This window comes from Typopeltis vanoorti, chromosome 19 (genome assembly GCF_054136105.1).
Source record: "Typopeltis vanoorti isolate ZY-2024b chromosome 19, IOZ_Tvanoo_1.0, whole genome shotgun sequence".
NCBI classification, from domain to species: Eukaryota; Metazoa; Arthropoda; class Arachnida; order Uropygi; family Thelyphonidae; genus Typopeltis; species Typopeltis vanoorti.
The window spans coordinates 61,588,854-61,610,095 of record NC_143567.1 but is presented as its reverse complement, the minus strand read 5'-3'; the positions used below and the strand labels follow the sequence as shown (position 1 = coordinate 61,610,095).

The 21,242-nt window shown below is 35.1% G+C and overlaps 1 protein-coding gene across 1 annotated transcript; it reads left to right on the top strand.

Moving 5' to 3' along the window:
• The first annotated feature begins 992 nt into the window (after window positions 1–992).
• Window positions 993–17,861, top strand: LOC150096170 (larval cuticle protein 1-like). The gene is made up of 2 exons (XM_090409628.1): window positions 993–1,010; window positions 17,451–17,861. Exons 1-2 carry the CDS (start codon window positions 993–995, stop codon window positions 17,859–17,861), a joined length of 429 nt encoding a protein of 142 aa, XP_090265754.1.
• Window positions 17,862–21,242: the final 3,381 nt, after the last annotated feature.

The following is a 21,242-nucleotide window of genomic DNA, read 5'->3' as shown; positions in this document are numbered from 1 at the left end:
CAGTGCGAGCATGTTGCTCATAGAATTTTTTCTTCACTGTATCCATTCAGATAGCGGGGAATATGAAAAGCATCTTGCTTCGGAGTCAGTAAAGTTGAAGTTGACTGAGAAAGTTCTCAATTTTTAATACCATTGTTGTAAACTTACGAAATAATGAATTAGGATTGAGGAATAGGATAGGATAACTACTATCGAACAATATGTGGGGGGGGGGGGGGAGGGTCAGTTATATCTTACATTTTGTCCCTCTCGAAGTTCTCAAATGCCAGTTTATGGCTTAATATAGGGCATATTTAATATGACCATGTAAGGCCAGCCCGAGTGAGTGTGAAGGTAAAATATTCTTTTATTCTGAAATAAATTGCGTAACTTACATTTTATTACAAAAAAAAAAAAAAAACACTGCTAACTTCATTAATTGTTACAAACATTACAGTTTGACACTTGGCTTCATCAATTGATTCGACTTCCTCCAAACCTGTTTCCTCGCATGTAATCTTCACCTGCTCGAACCCTAACCGATTTTTTTTTCCCCACGTCCCACCAGGGATGAGGGGAGGGTGGGGAATGTCATCACCCTTTAATGGTAGTACAGACTTACGACAAATCACCGCCTTCATTGGTAACCCCCCTAGAAGGTTTACTTTACGCATTCGCCGGCGCTTTAGGCTACAGGGCCGAGGGAGGAAGGGCGCTAAGGTTGTGACCCGGAGGGCAAGTGCCCGAAATGCTTGGGGCATGCGGCGGAGTGTGCTTCTCAATTGATGACGCAGCACACGTCCGACGCGAAAGGTTAATGGCGCGACCTGAACTGTGGGGCAAAGTATAAAAGGCTGGGAAAGGTGATGGTAACAGACGAAAGTATGATGGGTAACGTTGTGAGCCAGCTGTGACTTACTACTGGAGCGTTTTCATACACACCACTCTCGGCACGTCTTTCATTGGAGCTTCTGGTAAAAGGTGGAGCTCTAGCGCATCACAACACATTGGTCATGACTCGCCAGCTGTTGGTAAGTGCGTTCTCCTTGTTAGAAAATAAACATAACTCTTGTAAGATTGTCATTAGAAATTCGATTGCGTTTTATGATTTATTTTACATTAATTATCTTTTTTTAATTGAGAAAAGTCGACAATTATCGGCTAAAAAAAAGACGCGTATAAACGTAGTCTTGTTCCCATGACAACGGTATCGAATTGATAATGTTGATTTCAAAACATGATCACGTGAAGTCTCGCGGAGAGAGACACCAATTTCGTGATTCTAAAATCGAGATCTTGAATAGTTAAATTGTTGATGATTATTTTTTATATGTAAACGAAGCAAGACATCGTTTAAAATAAACGTTGTTATTGTGTTGAAATTTTTCTTGACAATTATTCATAAGACTATTACACTTTTTTTTTATAATCTTTGTCAAGTAGCTTTATTTTATCCTCCTACATGTTTCGCCAATCTTTTTCTATTCCCTGAAGATGCCAATAGAAAAAGATTGGCGAAACATGTAGGAGGATAAAATAAAGCTACTTGACAAAGATTATAAAAAAAGTGTAATAGTCAAACGTTGTTATTGTTTTATGTGTACTCTTGATCATATACGTATACAAATGATTTGATTACAATCTGTTTATCGAAAAATTGCTGCGTATTTGTTAATTATATATTGCTGACTTTATAAAAAAATTCTAAAAAACTCTCTGCATTAGTTTTGAAGATAATAAAATTTTTTAAACCTGGATAATATAAATATATATAAATTATATAAAATTTCATAAAATTTAATATTTTTATATAAAATTATATAAATATAGAAATGCATTAAGATTATTAAGTAAAATGAATATGTGAAATATTAGACGATGTCACGCTTCAGTGGTTTAACTAGATATGACCTGGTAGAACAAGTACTTCTGAATACTCGAAATTGTAAACTTATAAGTTGGATGCTTATTTTGTATCATTAACCTCGTTTAAGAAGCCGTATGGCACATACAACATTGTCTTAGAAGTAAAATATCTTAGTAGTCTTTTAACACTTTTGACTCAGAATTCGAAATATTTTTAAATTAAAAAAAAATGATACATGGCTAAATCTAAAACAGATAACATATGTAAGGCTCATAGTTTACTGAATTTCCAGGACAAAAGATTTTTTTTACAATAGTTTTGTACACAGCATATCTGGGATACAAACTGTCGAATTATGGAAACATATGAAAATGTAGTATAATATACGTTACGGGGGGTCACAAGGTATCCGACTCTAGTCCACATTTTGGACTAGAATCGTATCGTAATCGGACTGGGATCGAATTGCGTATGTTTTTCTGAGAGGCATGTCTTTGTTGGGGGGATGAAATTCGAGTTCCCGAGGCTTGGGGGGGGGGGGGTCCAGCTCCGTACGAGACAAAACTGAAGTAAGTTAGACCAGCTAACTTACTTCAGTTGAAAAGCCCCCTCTAAAATGTCCTCCCATCCGAGGTGGAATTCGAACCCAGGTCTTTCCGAGCAAAGGTCAAATCACGTCATCCTTGCGACTACGTTACGAAGGTGCTACAGACCGTGTTTTATATTATGTGGTTAATTCGATAAGAAATTTATTCCACAGAATAGTTTAGTTAATATTTTTCGATATCCCGACAATAAAGCCCAGAATTTTAAAAAATATTATTGGCTTATCCCGAATCAAATACTAGTGAGATTTTCCCACCTAACAGAAAAGCTTTGAAGGAGCGAACAGTTCTTATCGAAACGTAGGTATAACAACATGAGAAATCAGATTAGCCCATGGTCATTTTAACACCGGAATACTTCCCAGTATTCCGGTGTTAAAATGACCATGGGATGATCCCGCCGGAAAGAAGATTGCTTAAATAATTGCAGTGCTTTCCGTGTAAACACAATTTGTATCTCTGTCTGCGAACAACCATTCATTTTGATTTTTCGTGACTTCAGCTAACCACGTGGTTTTGTTCTTATGTTATGAAGCGCACGGAGTTGTTTTCAGTTTTAAATGATTGTGTGAAGAAGGAGAATCATTGCTGTTTGGAATTAGCATCGAAAAAAAAAAAACATATTCGATGAACAGCTTCAACCTATTAAAACTTATTAAAAGCCTATTAAAATGTGCTAAAACTTACGTACTATGCAAATACAAACTCAGGTTCAGATCCTATTGCTTAAACACAAGTATCGTTGAGTATTTCAAATTCATTTCAAAATAACTCTTCTAGTTCAGGACCAAATGACGTCACTGCATCCCTGATAGCATTGGTGATTCATAAATGCGATTAGAAATATTCTTGAAAATGCATTTGAAACATTACCTTGTACTATAAAGCTGTTTTGATCAGAGGTCGAAATCTTTCGGTCTACGGTCTTTTTTGGACGATCACCATTTCTCAGGACAGGTGTTGGTTTTGAGATGAATGTTGGGGGAGCTGTTACCCCATCTACGACCAATTAACTTGTCGGGTCTTTTTAACCATGTGATGCTTACGACTGGAGGTCAACCTTTTGGATGTGTGTCATCAGTTATCGCCTCCATACAGATTCACGTTAAATACTTTTTTTTATCGTTTTATTTCCCTGTTTCTTACTTTTTCTTTCTTCCCCTTTTTATATTTCTAATTTCTTGCTCTCTTTGATTTGATTTTATCTTTTTCATTATTTTTCTATTATCTCTCTTTCTCGCACTTTTTCATTCTCTCTCTCTCGGGAAGTGCGCACACTGTAAATCGGCGGCCATTTCACTTGAGAAAAGATTCGCCGAGCTGTTCACAAGGCCATGAGAACCCCCCCCCCCTTCCCAAATTGCCATGATAATAAAACGCTGTTGATATACATACGAGTTCAACGTAGAATATTCTGTCTGGCAATTAAAAAATGCTGTAAAACCAGTTTAAGAAGATTTAATTATTCTTCTAATATCTTCCACAGTAATTAAATATTCATCACGTTATCGCATCTTTTATCCTAAGGCTCATAAAGCACGATTAATTTAGTAGTTGGGTCAATGTGGCATTGTGTTATCGACTCGTCGGCGCTTGATCGGGGGGACTTCTTGATACATGAAAGTCATTTAAGCAGTGTGTACGATTAGCAGGTTTAAGTGCTGTTGACATTTTAAAACCCACTATTATAAGTTCCTAATTACAGGCGGATTAAAGTTAGAATTACTTAGTTGCGAAGGTCAATGTAGAATTTCTAGATTAAGTGTATTTTGTTCGGTAGTTATTTTATTTTATTTTATTGCAATAAACTTAATTTCACAGCAAACCAGCTGTGGAGTCGAATGTTAATTGCAGCTGCTCATAGTAACCTTACATTTGAGATAACAATGCGTCGTTAAGCTATTTTAACAATGGAGTTCTACGAGCCAATCTCTTTCATAGTTTTAGTTTTACGCATGACGTCATCGTATCGCGAGAAAGGGTTGGTTGTTGACTATCTCAATATTTAGGCTGTAAAATATCTTACAGATTTTAAAACATTATTAGATGTGTTCATAGAAACTTCTGAAAATAAGATGATCACAATTTCTATTGTAATGTAATGAGAGGGTTAATCGTTGCCGATTCAGGCTTCTAATTCTTACAAACTTTTAAGTATCCTAACTGTCATTATGATGTTTCTCCAATTACAAATGCTCCAATGTTTTCGAGGTGCTGAAACGAGGCAAATATGAGGAAGGATTAATGTACTACGTGCAATTTGATTGAAAATGAAATTCCTGAATAGCTAGAACATTAAAGAAATTTGAAGAAACGGATATTTTTATGATATAATAACTTTTATAGTAGAGGCCTAAGCATAAAGATTTAGTAAAGCTATATCTGAATTGAACACGAATGCTAATATGCATATGGATCGAGAGTTAAAAAAAAAAAAAAAAAAAAAAAAAAAAAAATACATATATATATATATATATATATATATATATATAAGCATGAAAACTTTCTTAGTAATTAAGTCTAAACCAGCACTCTCCAAATGGTGGTCTGTGGGAGGGTTTTCTTGGTCCACCAATAAATAGAATTTTATTCAATTACTTTTAAGTTTAAAAACTGTGAGTTCATGGTTGGTGATAGTTTATATTCGTACAGTATATTATATTATATTATATACAGATACTTCTAATGAAAGCAAAAAATATTTGACTTAAAAAAAGAAAGCCAACATTTCTTATTCAAATCAAATCAAGAAACATTGGTATGGTCATAAAAAAAAGGGGTATTAGAATAGTTTAATTTATAATGCTTATATTAAACTATAATTTTTATATAATTATCATTTAAACATTTTATTAAATAAATATATATTTTTGAAGATTGATTCTATGTAACTATCATATTAAATGCCTGTAATGTTATTATTTATAAATATTACTTATATATATATATATATATATATATATATATTTACCTTGTTTCACGATTCTTTACCTTTAATAAAAATGACCTTATGATTTATAGATATTAGACAGGGATTAGGCAAATAATAACAAAAAATAGAATAATAAAATCAGTTAAAATTTAAATACATAAATGGAGAAAATAGAATTATCTATATTAAGAAATTTACTCTTTTACGTTTCAATTTAAAAAATACTTCATTTTAAATAAATCAAATTAATGGGTTATAAAATTTTCCCAATATAAACATAAAACTAAATTTATATTATAATTATAAATAAAAGTTTATAAGCATTTATATTTATTTATATTTATATATTAAAAGTTTTATTTTATATAATTATAAATAAAAGTTTATAAGCATTTATATTTATATATATATATATTTATATATTAAATTAAAAGTTTTATTTTATATACTTTACTTATATTTCTATTTAATAATTAAAAAGGTTTCACAGATCAAATGTAAAATGACTATCTCCTTATAGTCCTTATAAGGACTGGCTTAAAGGGGCGAAGCAAGAATGCTTTTCATATTCCCCGTTATCTGTAGCGGACAGTGTAGGGATAAGGTTATTGAGCTATTATTAAAGCTCTGATCATGGCAGGAGGGTAACAGCAATAGCCGAGCCTCAGTTAGAGCTTCATTAGCTACAGCATTGCTATCCATTACCCTCCAAGGGTATTGGATTGAATGAATCAATCACCGCATCTCACGGTCGATTGATTCGTTCTTCAAAAAATGACTATCTTCTCTAATTTTCATAATTTATATAACCTTGATGATATTAAAAAATAGGTATGAAATGATTTTTTGTTTTATTTTAAAATTTTTATAAAATAATTAACTATTTTAATTAAAAATCAAAAATATCATTTTACATTTCATTACTTTCCTAATTTATATTCGCTTTTGCTTGATGTTCATTAATATGGTGCCACTTTTGTGTTCTTAATTTAAGATGAACCACAAAAGTGCACCATATTGCACCCAGTAACATCTAATAACACCATCAGTTTGCTAAAAATGTCTTCATGGAAGACTGTTTTTTTTTTGTTTGTTTGTTATTTTTTGATTCTATGCAGGTTCTAGTCTGCAATATGTAACTTTATAATATATTCCGAAACTGCCGTATATTATCCCAAGGCCATTCAAGTGGATAATAACAAACAGGCATTTTTTGACAGTTACCAGTTTTTTTAAGCGTAAATCTGCCACAAAAACTAACATTGGCTTATAATCATCACGAGTACAGCTGGCTACAATACATCTTTCAAATTACTAAGAAAGGATAACACAAAAGTTGAACATACGATGTCGTCCGAACGTATACTTAAAAGATGACAGTTTATAGCCAAAAGGTAGTCCCTGTTGTGTTTAAAACGATGCTCATGACTCACACCCCACATTTAGTCTTCGAAAGCAGCGTGATTAACACCTCAGCTGTTTCAAGGAGATACTCATAAATTGCTGTCTGGTATGTTCATTATGAGCAGAAGCTGAATTCAACTCCTCCTCTGTCAGCTCTTAAAAAAACTGAATGCGTCAGGAATGCATCTCTGTAACCAAAGTAGTTGAAGGCTGACAATTTGATGAGCTTAATTACAATAAAAGTTTGATTCAGTAACACCCTATTCAGTAAACTGATTCATGGTGAATCTTTTTACAGTCGCATGTTCTTTTTAATGTATTGTCTTGACCTAAATACGTGACCCTAACCCGTTTTCTTTCACTGTTGTATTCTTTAAACTAGATGTGTATCCTATGATTATTGTGAAATACTCGTTTGTCACCGGGAGTCATGCTATTGAGCATTAGTCCCCGTTAAACTTTTATTTCTGTTCATTTTCTATTTTTTAAATGGTTTAGCATAGTTTTACATTAACAAACAGTCTGCATAACATACAACAATGTTACCATAGTTTTTATTAGAATGGTGCTCGAGGTTTGATTTGACTGATGACAGATGGGTTTATTCTGAGCTTTCATTGAAACTTGATGCCACTGTATGCCAATTCTATTAAGGTCTTGTTTACTATTGTCGATTTGTTTATTCCAGGTTTGCCTTTTTTTCCTCCACCCCATAATATTTTACACATTTCATCTCTCACCCTCTAAAAACACAGAAGACTCATCTTTATCACATATTTCCATTACTTTTGTTAGAGCCTCCGTAGCTCAATCAGTATACACGAAGCCCTTGGGTCGGAAAAACCTGGGTTCGATTCCGTCCATGACGTGAGGAACCTTTATCTGGTCTCTTTCGAATAAAGATGAGTAAGCCGGTCTCGTAGAGGGTTTTTCTCCCGAAAACTCAGGTTTTTCGTCCCTCAGAACAGACAAACCAGCCCATGAACACACGCTGCTACAGTAAAAAAAAGATTCCCACACGATTAAAATAAAAAAAAATTACTTTTGTTTTCTCGATATTAATAACCAAACCTTAGTTAACTTCCAGCATCATCAATTCAGCAAAGAATGAATTTCTTCCACATCATTTGTGAATAATTCCAAGTTATTAACGTAATCACACAGATCTTTCAACAACTAACTGCATTGTCTCACCGCTCAAATAATTCTGTATTTATCTTTCTAATCATTATTTTGTAGGTTACTTCATTCATAACATCGGAGCAATTTCCGAGCATTTTCTGTGCTCTTAACAATGTATTGGTCAAATCTTGTCTATAGACCTCTGGGCACCGCAGAGTTCATACAGAACTTACTTGTCCATTTACTATTGATTCGGATATAATCAATCGCGTTCTTATGGATACCATCGAGAGAGACCTCAGGTGTACTTATAAATATCTTGATGCTTGAAATAGATGTTGTTATTCTCATTACATTAAACTTATATAACCGGAGAAATCTTTAACCATTATCACTAAAATTACTAATGCAAAATGTTCCAATTATTCGTTCTCAGTAATTGAATTGAGTACCCAACTTTGGCATTCAAATCTCTCAAAACAACTGTTGTGTCACCTTTCTTAATACTGCTGGTATGTCTTATAGCTGGTTAAAAAAAAAACGCACTCTCTCTCTCTCTCTCCATCTTTTGAATCCTCAATAGCTAACCATATTCAGGACTGTAATTTCAGTTTTAAATTTAGCAATTACAACTGTTTATTAATCTAGTTATATCCAAGAAGAGCGTTACTAGTAATTTTATTAAGTAACAGTCGTAAAACCTTGTTAGCATTTGAAGTATATGAATCATGTGCTACCCTTCTGACTGTTAAGGCAGGACTAGAATCCAACTTGTACCGGTGAAGTTTTTCAGCGAGGACATCAAGAAAAAAAAAAGTCTTGTTCAGTGTCTTATGTTTTAGATCTTTATGGAAAGAAAAGCTTTACGAGGCCTGTCGACAAATAATTTTTTGTTCGTTTAATGACCGAGCAAAATCAACCCTTCAAGTCACAGACACTAATTATCTTCCAACTTCCATCAGTTTAAGCCAGCTTAGGCAATTATCAATGGCACCATCCGTTGAATTTTGGGGATGCTTCCGAATACCGTGAAATCCAGGTACTTGCGATGACCTCTGTTCCTAATTAGTCAATAGATAATATCAGATATCCCGTGAATCAGTCTACCTTAACTGAGCAACCCAAGCAGACAGAGGAACACAGCGATAGCTTTTCGTTCACAAAGGCCTAAATGGCTGTCCGCATAGAAATACTTTCATATCCAAATTAAAAACCTTAATCATTTATTGTGAGTTATTTATTATCCTTTATTAGCGTAATTTTCAGTGATGCTTAAGGAAGCTTTACTAATACGAACACCCATCATTTTGAAAAGTGATGTAAGTTTATACTCTTAGTTGGCTGAGTGGATGGCGCATATCCGCTCTCCCAGGTTGTTGGAATTCGTATTTCTATAATTTCCTTTTCTTATTTCATTTTTTTTTTTTTTTCTGTTTCTTAGGAATATTTTTTATTAGTAGTGATGTCGTTGCCATAATTTCATTTTTTCTGTTTTACTTCCTGAATATGTTTCGTTACAACTTGCAAAGTTTACCAATAACCCTTAACTCTACTGTCAGGATGGGTGAAGCATATGCTTTTCATATTCCCCTTTGTCTGTAATGAGAGTTATTTGAGAAAGGGAGATTTATGAGCAATTAAGTTCGTCCTCTAGGGGCAGTTGTATTAGGTATGATCAGTTGGGAGTAGAAGAGCCTTCGGTCTTTTATATTTGTGTAGTAATCTGTTTCATTGTAATTGACAGCTTGTACGATCAGCGGGTTTGAATGTGAACTTGACTTGGGGAAGAATTTTTCTGCGAGATCGTGGAGAAGGGAGGAAATGAATGGAATGTCGGTATCTCGATGAATCTGTGAATTTCTGATAAACAACGGAGCGTCCAGGATCATCCTCAGGCATTTATTTTGGATTCTTTGCAGTTTTGAAATGTTTGATCTTGAAGTGTGACTCCATGCTGATGAGGCGTAGATAATAACTGGACGTATGACCATACGGTAAAGTAGTAATTTATTTTGTAAGTTTAATTTGCTCTTGCGGTTGATCATTTGGTAGAGCTGTGCAATAACTTTGGAAGTCTTGGAGCCAATGAGATTGATATGTTTGCTAAAAAGGAGTTTCTTGTCCAACAATACCCCAAGGTATTTGATCTCTGATTGCCATAGAATCTTTTGACTAGAGAGCAAGATGTCTTCTTTAATGCAGACCTTTCTTCTTGAGAACAGCATAGCTGAGCTTTTGAGGGGGGGGGGTAACTTGAATCTTCCAGTTGGTGAACCAGTTTTCTAGCGCGTTGATACTTCCTTGAAATCTAGTGATTGCTAGGCGAGGGCTGAGCGACCTTGCTAGAATAACAGTGTCATCGGCATAGAGGGCCGTAATGGTTCCTGATTTAAGAGGGATGTCTGATACGTAAGTTGTGAAACATATTGGGGCCAGGAGAGAACCCTGAGGTACTCCAGCCAGGATTTTGCGCCTTGATGACACAATTCCGTTGAGTTCTACTTGCATGTATCTTTCACTAAGATATGAGTTTCATTAGTTTAATTGGGATATTGTTTTCAATTAGTTTGAAGATAAGGCCTAGATGCCAGACCTTATCAAAGGCAACATCTAAAAATACAGGCAGTGTGAAGGTGCCAGTAAAAATCATGCGTGATATGTTCTGTTAGTCGGTGAATTTGTTGTACTGTGTAGTGAGCTTTGCAAAACCCAAATTGCTCATTTGGAATTATTTTCTGTTTGTCTACTGCTGATTGTAGTGTTGATAGGATGACCTTTTCTATTACTTTGCTGAGGTAGGTAAGAAGACTGATGGGCCTGTAGCTTTGAGGAAGTTGTGGGTTATTACCAGGCTTTTTCAGAGGTATAATGTCCGCGATTTTCCAATCTGTGGGAAAGTACTGGAATCTTAAAACGGAATTGGTGATATTAACTAGATGAATTATGGCTTTTCTTGGGAGTAGCTTTATTATTCTATTGGTAATGCCGTCGGGGATGGGTGCCTGTTTGTTCTCCAGATGGGATATAATATTGATTATTTCTGTTGGGGATGTGGTGATTTCTGAATCATCCTTGGGCTGTCTTAATGCTTTCTAACTTCACGATGAACTTTGTAAATGAGATTAATATTTAAGTTTTCATAAGATGGGCTGCATTGATTTTCCAGATTGTCAATTAGGGCTTCTACTTTTTCTTCATCTGAGTGTGCAATTCCAAGTTTGGTTTGGTCTTCATACGGGAATTGGTTATCTTTTGGTACGAAGAGATTTTACAAATTTCCACATGGTGTAATCTTCTGGGTTGATTTTCGTGAGTTTGGATTCCCATTTGGAATTCCTGTGTATCTGGAGGGCTTCTCGAACCTGTCTGTTCAGGTTGTTTTGTCCTGCGGAGCTCTAATGATATCGCTTTATGGCTTTGTTTTTGGTCCTAATCCCTTATATCTTCTGGGATCCAGTTGGAAGCGTGGAAAACAGTGACTTGAGTAACTAATGCTATTGCTGTGCTGATTTGCCTAGTTAAATTGCTTACAGCTAAGTCTATGTCTTCTTTTTTGCGAATGACAGGGGTGGGCCGATGTGGACTGGGAGAACCTTAGAGAGCTTGTCCCATGCTAAGAAAGAATGATGGGGAGAGAGCTGATTTTGGAGTCCTAGCTTGAGCAGGATGGGATTATGATCTGAGTTAAGCTCTTCTAATGCCTCCAGCTGGTATTGATATCGGATGTTCCTGAGGATAACTATATCTAGTACGTCAGAACTTCCTGATGGACTGTAGTGGATGGGCTCAGTTGGTCCAGCTACTATTGATGGGTTGAGTAACGTGTAGTTGAATAAGGTACGACATTTGGAGTTGATTGACAAACTGAACTAAGCCGTATGTTTGGAGTTTAGGTCTCCTGCTATTATTATGGATTCCGTGGGGCCGAGGATGGAGTCTAAGTCTGCTGTCAACAGTGGAATGCCGGGAGGATTGTACGCTGCGTAGATTTTGAGTTTGCCTGAGTTATTTGTGTGCACCTCTACAGCTGTCACTTCAAGGTTTAAAGTTTGGGGGCTGGTCAATGCATTGTGGCTCAAATAATTTTTAATAAAAATAGCTGTGCTGCCACCACTAGAGTTAATTCTGTCTGTCCTATATAACCTCTTGTTCTTGGGTTGTTTGATGGTCTGAGGTGCGATTCATTGATTAGCATTATGTCCGGAGTGTATCTCTTTGCGAATTCTTGCAGCTCAAGAATTTTATTTGTTCTCCGAATTTCCTCATGATAACAGCATGGAATACCATTGGCATTCCATGCTGTTATCATGAGGAAATTCGGTTTGAATTTTTTAAGCATTATAGAGAGCTGTTAATATGGATTGGGTTTCTAGATAAAATCTCTTTCTGGAAGATGGTGGGTGCTTGCTTTGCTGAATTCGTGTAGCATTGTTGAAAGTGAAGAGGTTACAGCTGATGTGAGTTTGGAGCTTGTTTGCTCTTGAGATGAAGGAATCTGAAATCGTGCCGCCTCTCCATAACATTTGGACATGGTTGAAGGTCGAGTGCCTTCCTGTGCTGCTGAATGTAAGGTGTTATGATCTGGAGGGCGACCTGCTTGGTTGTTTATGGTGTCATTGCTTGGAGGAGCGTGGTTCTTTAATGTTGATCCACTGTTTTTTGGATGGAAAAGGCATCCCTTGTAATTTGCGGGATGCAAATTACAAGGGATGCCTTTTGTGCCAACTGTAGGGATGCCTACAGTTGGCACAGCAGGCAGGTGTGGATCTGGGTTTGGTGACCCTCACCACATTTCAGGCATCTGTAGGCAGCTCTGCATAGCTTTTGGACGTGCCCGAACCTTTGGCATCTGTGACACTGCCCTGCCGATGCCTTCTTCCTTAGAGGTTCGGTTGTAATTTTGAGCTTACAAATGTCAGTTATTTCATAAATTCATTTTTGCGTATTGCTGGTTTCGACCAACACCAGTGGCATTGGCTTTTTATCTGACCTCAGCATCCTGCTGACTTCGATTGGGGTCAATCCTTGACACCAATGAGGTCAGCTGTGATCTCATAAGTTGAGATGCTTTCAGCAACCCCTCTTAGAACCACTTTTCGATTTTTCTCGCTTGCTAGCGCGAAGGTGTGGAAGGGCAATTTGGAGTTGTCCAGCATTTTAGTCATCATGCGATAATCTGTAACAGTGGTAGGATGAATCTTTACACCCTCGTCAGTATTTCTTGCCCAGGAGAAATTGATATTTTGTTCCCCTAGTGACCTTGAGACCGTGGTCCATTTTTCTTTATCTCGAAGGATAACTGGAGGGACATTTTCTTTTCTATCTTGAGTGAGTTGAGTGTCGTGTGTTGTTACATCTTCTTCCATTTCATCTACAGATGTTCTACGTCTTTTGTTAGATTGTCCCTCGTGCGAACAATCGAACTGTCTGGCAGTATTTGTAGGTGGAACAGGTGTAACGTCCCCTTCCGTGTCCACATCTTCTTCTTCGGTGTCATTAACTTGAGTAAAGAGATTCAGACAACCAGGATATTCCATTTCAAATTCCTTTAGGATGAATTTAAGAATGTCAAGTGGCATATCTTTGTTTAAATTTTGGATGGCATCCTTCATGTCTTTTACGTTCTCCATCCTTGCACACCGTTTGTAATTAAGGAATATTCCGATGCCTTTAAATATTCCTGTCTACCTTTAGAGGGTTTACTGACAAATCCCGTAGACTCACGTAAGAGTCTACTAGCTAAACAATATATAATCACAAAAAGAGGAAAGCTTACTTCTAAATATCATTTGGAAATCCCGAAAATATCACACTAATCAAAACGCGAGACTAATAATAAATACATGTAAACGCTAACTAACGCCATCAGATATGAGCTCCCTCCATTTTGGCCTCTATTTATCACCAACTTACGAAGTTAGAATGAAACTCTAATTTCCTCAGTATTATATTCTTTTCTTTTTGGTGTCTTGTATCTAATTATAAAATTCTAAAATTTTTACCAAAAAAATTCAGTACTTTTAGTTTTTAGATTTATTTATTTTAGTTGTTTTATTATTTATTTATAATTTATACATTTAGCCTACGTATTTTTTTGTTATTGCTTCGCCTGTTTGATTTGTTTTCTCATATCGTCAGCATTGCGATGTATTTCATTATCTGTGTTCTAGAAATTTCTGTAACGTCATTAACTATAATATATTTGTCTGTCCCAGGTGTCTGTGAAATCTATTTATTTCTTTACTACTTTTATTCCATTTATTATTGTTTTTTTTTCCTTGTTGTTCCATGCTAGTCCCAGAAAGATAACTGTAGGTAAATGTAGGATGTTCTTTTAGCTTCGTTTCTATATATTGGATGATTTTATTGATTTTGGAGGTAGATGATTTGTCGCCGTCTTGTGTTATTTAGAATAGATTTGCATTATTAGATTTTAATTAATTTATTTTTATTTTGTTCTGATCTAGAGGCACTACTGTTGAAGGGATTGCGTTCTAATTGTCATAGTAAATTTGTGCCATTTTAGCCAGAATCTTGTAATTGGTGTTTAATAGTATCAGAGGCTCTAGTATTTTTTTTTTTTTTTTTTAAACTTCTGCTTTATTTGTTTTTGGCACCAAAAGTGAAAAGGAGAGAGTAATCCTGTTAACAAAGAGATTCTCGGGACACACATTAGGATAAGCTAAAAACGAAGCATTACACTAATAATAAATATTGAGTAGATGGAAAGAATAATAATTCTAATTAGAAATTAGAATTAGTATACCAAGTTAAAAGTGAGGGTGGCACAAAAACTTTCAGTGCCTTCTTTACAAAATTCAAAACAAGAAAAATATAAATAAGAAGAGTAAAAGACAAGATAAAATAGAAAGAAGACAAGACAGAAAGCCACCAGGAAGCCATACTGAAGATGTGTTACAAAGACCTATACCAGAGAAAAGTTACAAAGACTTATGGCAAGGCATCCTAAGAAACCCAAAGAAACTTGGTAGGCAAATATGACATCATAATACCATAAAAAAAAAAAAGAATAAAAGCTGGAACACCCTAGGACTCGGGGTTTGCTGATCCAGTTGCACAACACTTTATTTTGAGCAGACATTGAGCTTCCTCTGTGCTATTTGGTTTTGTCTCTTGATTTTTTTTTTTTTGTCTTTTCTCCATGCTATTTTTCTTTAGCTTGGATTAACCTACTACTTGATCTTCAAATTTTCTTCTTCTTCGCTTTTGTTATGTAATTTTCTTTCTCTTGATTGTTTCTTCTTGTTATTTGTCCTTTTATATTGAAAAAAGTGTACATGGGTTCGTCTATTCTCATTTTCACTGTTAGGTTTCCTGTGTCTATGTTTGACCATGAAGTAAAATTTTTCCTCATGCTCATCACGACCATCCCATAATAGTTTTGGTAAATTTTGTTTGGCAAAATCGTCCATACAAAATGTCTTCGTAAAGACTTGGATATGATTTTTCTAATAACTATTGAAGCGTTCCTCATCACGCAACTTTAATCAAAATTATTAGTAACATATATTGTTTCTCATAATTGAACTTTTGAGTATAAAAGTGGGGCTGAGATTCAGGGAGAGGGATTAGATGTCAATATCTGGATCGCTCTTTTTACTTTACATATTACCTCGTCGAGAGGTTTCTGCAATAATTAAATTAATTTAATTACTTAATGTGTTTAAATTTTTTTAAGGCACTTTAATCATGTCTTCGTTTCCTTGTAACAGTGTATTAGCAGCTTCGCTTGGGACATTTTGCCATTTTATATCCGAGGAGATATTTTAGCTCATATGAGAAAGGACATTAGTTGTTTAGTATTTCATACTGATACAATTAATTCCACTTTATCATTCTTTCGATATGATTAATTTTCACTCAGCTTCGTTTGTTCTCTACTTACCATTTGTTTTATTATTCCATATACATTTTAATATTAGGTCTTTCCAATCGGTTTTTATTTTTAACTGACGCATAAACTGCCCAATAGCAAAGATTATCGCTTTTGCTATTTGGATTTAGCTTGTATTATTTATATTTATATTACATTACATTTTATTCTTCATCCTTATCCTTATAAGGACTGGCTTAAAGGGGCGAAGCAAGAATGCTTTTCATCTTCCCCGTTATCTGTAGCGGACAGTGTATGGATAAGATGTTATTGAGCTATTAAAGCTCTGACCATGGCAGGAGGGTAACAGCAATAGCCGAGCCTCAGTTAGAACTTCATTGGCTACAGCATTGCCATCCATTACCCTCCAAGGGTATTGGATTAGCTCCTTTTTATTCCTCATACCTTTTAGTCTCTAAGTTATGACTGCAGGATACATTTAATTTATTGGTGTACTAAGATGTTCTCTGTTATGTGAAAGTCGTTCACAGTGTTGAAGAGGAAAGTGTATCCTTATCATAATTTCGTCACTCACTGATATGCAACTTGCGCTTTATCTTTGTTGGTCCCGGGTATGTGCATTTCTTTGATTTTCGTTCTGTCGACTTTAAGTGTACATTACAGTCTTATAAACCTGATGATATAAAAACACTCTTGTGGTATACTGTTATTAATTCTGGCCTCTTTTGAGAGGAATCCACTTGCATTTATCTTGCTTCTTAAAGCCATTTTACGTGGATTTAAACCTTTTATTTATAACGTATTCCATGCTGCGTGCATCTGCCAACCAGAGAAGAAGTTCTTGCTCCACTTCAAAAGCTGATCTAAAGTCCCAATTACAGCTTTTATTTCCTTATAGTTTACATTTTATAATTTCCCTCGTTAACTTTGTATTCTATGCTAGGAATAGTCTGAAATTGCGTAGTGTGCATCCACTACTGGTCACGTGTTGCCTGCTGATATTCTTGCTATGTATTAATCTTATTATTTATAAATTTATTTTCTGCTTCTTTTTTTGTGTATGTGTTTTGATCACCTTAGGCATCATCGCATTCGAAGATTTTATCTCTTGGAGCATCCTTTTCAATTTGTGGCTCTTCTTATGAGGCATCTTGAAAAGCTTCAGTTAGTACAGACGATGTGCTCTGTTGGAAACACCCGAATTCCGTCTAGATCACTAAATATATATATATATATATATATATATATATATATATATATATACCCTTTCATATATACCCTTTCAGCTGAAAGTGAGTTACTCTGTCCGATACTGAATTAGCAGGTACAAACACTCCATAACGAAGCATATACGAACAATATTCTACGAACAATATCGTTACAATACTTTTATTTTCGCATTCTCTTATATACCATAAATCTAATAAATAATTCGAGGTGTATAAAATAATTTAAAAAATTACAATATGTTTTTTAAAAAATGTCTAATATTCTCATTAATTCTCTATTAAAATTAATATTGCTATTAATATATTAATGTGTTATATAAAATATTTAGGTATCTATTGTCATGTATATTGAAATTCTGGTATTTCAGCATTGCATTCACTGTAGTGTAAACGGGATTTAAAAATATTTTTCATAAAAATGCTATTCATGATATTTGAATTTCTTGCTTATTTCCAGGTCTTAGTATTGTTCATAGGAACGGTGGTGGGACAAAGAGAATCCTCAAGAGCACGTGGTTATGGGCGAGTTGTCCCGATTCCTGCCGGTACTCAAGCACACTACAACATCCGCAATCATGCTGGAAGCGGCACTTATAAATTTGGATACGACACCGGATCAGGACCGACTCAATCGTTTCGTCAAGAAGAAAAAGGTCCCGATGGAAAGGTGCGAGGTCGTTATGGTTACGTGGATCCAACAGGATCGCTACGAGTAGTGGAATACATGGCCGACGAAACAGGATTTCATGTTCTTCGGAGCAGAACAATGGTTCCGGACAGCAAACCCAAAGCACCTATTCGTCTTCGGACTCCTTTCGTGGGGCCTCTGCCTCCATTTTTGCCTAGAAGAGTAGTAGTGAATTTTTAAGGATGATCCCGCCTCCCCCCCCCCTCCCAATAAAGCAGAGGAATGTGAAATCATTGTGGGAAAAGTCTTGAGGGAACTCATCCTCAAGTGACAATAAAATATAAGTTCTCAGTGATAATCGGGTACAAGTGCTGAAGCCGATTCTTAGTTCTTTGTATGGTTACATTATAGGGTATATTGTAGACGAAACTCGCTATTTTAAGTATTCACGAACTGATCTGATCATCTCACCGGACTTTTATGTGTTATTTATTTACGATATTCACTATTTAAATATCGACCACTCATATGTGTGTGTGTGTGTGAGCACCCTTCGTATATTTATTATTATTATTTTTTTATCTTACCTGATGAGTTTATTGTTTGTTCTTCAAATATGTCATTACTGTTAAGTTGAATATTTTGCGATATAAAAATGTACGAAAGTGCAATATTCTACATTAAACATCAAAATTTGCTAAAAAGCTTGTTTGATATGCGAATGAATTCTCTTATTAAACATCTATAGGAATCTGATTTATTTTAATGTCAATATTCACAAATATCATTTATATTTGCAGCTATAATTTTAACTGAGGCTCGACTAACTGCATTAGTCGAGCCTCAGTTTAAAACTTCATTGGTTACAGCATTGCCATCCGCAATGCTGTAACCTTGGAAGTCCTAAAAAGGACTAGTTAGTTAATCATTATCATAACACAATATAGTCCTTATAAGGACTGGCTTAAAGGACGAAGCAAGAATGCTTTTTATCTTCCCCGTTATCTGTAGATTTGTAGAGGACAGTGTAGGGATAAGGTGTTATTAAGCTATTAAAGCTCGATCATGGCAGGAGGGTAACAGGAATAGCCAAGCCTCAGTTAGAACTTCACTGGCTACAGCATTGCCATCCATTACCCTCCAAGGGTATTAATCACCTTTGCTTCGAGTTGCCTTGGTGTTGTACTACCAGGTGTTCACTTACGCTTGGATTCGCCGATAGTTCTTCGGCATGAAACTCTTAGATCGTAGTTTTCGATCTCAGAGTTTCGTACTGGCTGTAAAATAATAAGGGATTTTTGTCCCCTTAACTTAGACAATATGATTGTTATGATATGTCATGATTGTTGATCCTACCTTTATGGGCAAGCAACAGTTTCCAATTTTTGAGTAATCTTTCTCGTTACTCTTTAGTTTCCTGTGGCATCACTTGATAAGTGTGGAAGATTTCAATGACCATGTATACGCATTCATTGCAGTATTTCTCTAAGCCTATGCACCGAAGCGAAGATAACACACACACACACAGAGTGCGCGACAAAAATTCTAGCCGATATACTTTGTTCATGAAAGGATGTTGGATGACAGGTTTACAATTTTATTTTTTTTTTTTTTGTATAAACCAACTTAACGGCAGCAGAACTGAAGATACGCCCATTAAAACACGAAATATCATCGAAATAGAAGTCACCTTGGAAGAACTAAAGAAGCATCATGTAGACACACTTGATGTCACTGAGACCACAAATATTAAAACAAGAAAGATCCTACTAAATAATAAATATAGGATGTTATATTCAAGCAGTAGTAATCACGGTAAGAAAAGAGTAATAGTAGCATTCAACACAAAGAAGATACTCTTTCTGATTGGCAGACAATTTCAAGTAGAATTATGTGGGCAAACTTCAAAAAGGGAAATAACTTATTTGTGCCTATGATCCCAAGGAAGGTTTTCTTCTTACTGGAATTTTTCGAGTCATTGCAGAAGGCAGCTGTAAAGAAAATGAAAAAGTAGTCTACTTTGCTGTTTTCCAAAAATTTAGAAAACGACAAAGTAGGAAATGAGTACAAAATTTGGGAAAATTAGACAAAAGGAAAAGGCTAATAATAATGGTATCTGCTAGATTTCTGCTCAGGATGCGGACTTTTTATTAATTATACCACGTTCCAACATAAAAATGTGTACAAATTTACATTCAGAGAGGATAGATACATAAAACAAGTCTTATTGATGATATGCAGTTGGATATAGTGATATCTTTTCACTGGTTCGGAAAACAAGCGTATACAGGAAATTCAAAATTAGACATTATCATTGCTTTGTTGTCAATACGATAAAAAATTGAAAAGAACAATATGCAAGATGGTTTTATATCCCAAACCAGATTTCACAAGTCAACTGAAGACTCCACTATATAAAAATATTCAAGAAAAACTGAACGAGTGCGAACGCAAGAACTAAAACTTAGAACTAAAAACGCAAGAACTAGATTCATTGGTAAACTCAAGAAGATAAAGAAGCAATCCCGAAAAAGAAGAAATCATATCGAAAGTTGCTAGCATAAGTCGGATGATGTCTTAAGAGAATACAGGGAAAAATGTAGGAGAACTAAGCTATGTGTAAAAGTAGCTAAACAAAAGTCATTGGAAGAGTTTGGTAAGAGTATGGAAAATAAATATGAGGAAGGAATTTCTGGAGGCTACTGAAAAAGCTTAGAAATGGAGACAAGGGTACTGCAAAAGGAATTAGAGATGATAAAGGTACATGAAAATTGAAGCTAGATATTCTATATGTCTAGAGTAATTACTATGAAGGACTGTTAAATTAAACAAGTGAAAAACCGTTGTAAAAAATATTCAAAGAGGTCTATGAGTAGAAAAAAGCCATCAAAAACCTGGAATGAAAAAAGCAATTGGAGCATTACTGATGTTCTACCAGAAATGCTCAAATATGGAGGTATTTTACAATGGTTACACTGCACCATTCAGAAGGCATGGCAAGAAGGTCGAATTTCAGATGATTATAGCAGAGTTTTCAATAGCCTCCCCCCTCCAAAAAAAAAAAAGGAAATGTGAGAAATAATAGGAATTTTTCTACTAAGTGTTCCAGGTAAGATTTACGCAAGCATAGCTGAGAAGAGGCTAAGAAAAACTTAAAAAAAATATAAAAGAAATTTGGAGAAGAACAAGCTGAGATCAGGCCAAATAAGGGTTTTCAGGATATGGTTATAAGAAACTGGAAATATAATAAGGGTCTGTACTTCAGTTTTGTAAATCTGGAAAAAGCTTACGAAAGATACTAAGAGGAAAAAAATATTCAAACAAGGGTGCATATTATCTCCACTCTTATTCTATATGGATCACATTATGAAGAAAAGTGTCGTTATGCTTGATATCAGAATTGGAGATATCAAACGTATCTCTTTGCTTTATGCAGATGATGTTGTTCTAAATAAATCTAGCGTGTCGCTAGAATTCTCTAACTAAATCGAATAGCAGCTGTAACAAATTTGGCATATAAAAATTCCAAAATTATTAAAAGAAACTTGAAACGAAAAAACATAACTTTCTGTATTACAAAGCATGCATCAAACAAGTCCTTATCCTTATAAGGACTGGAAG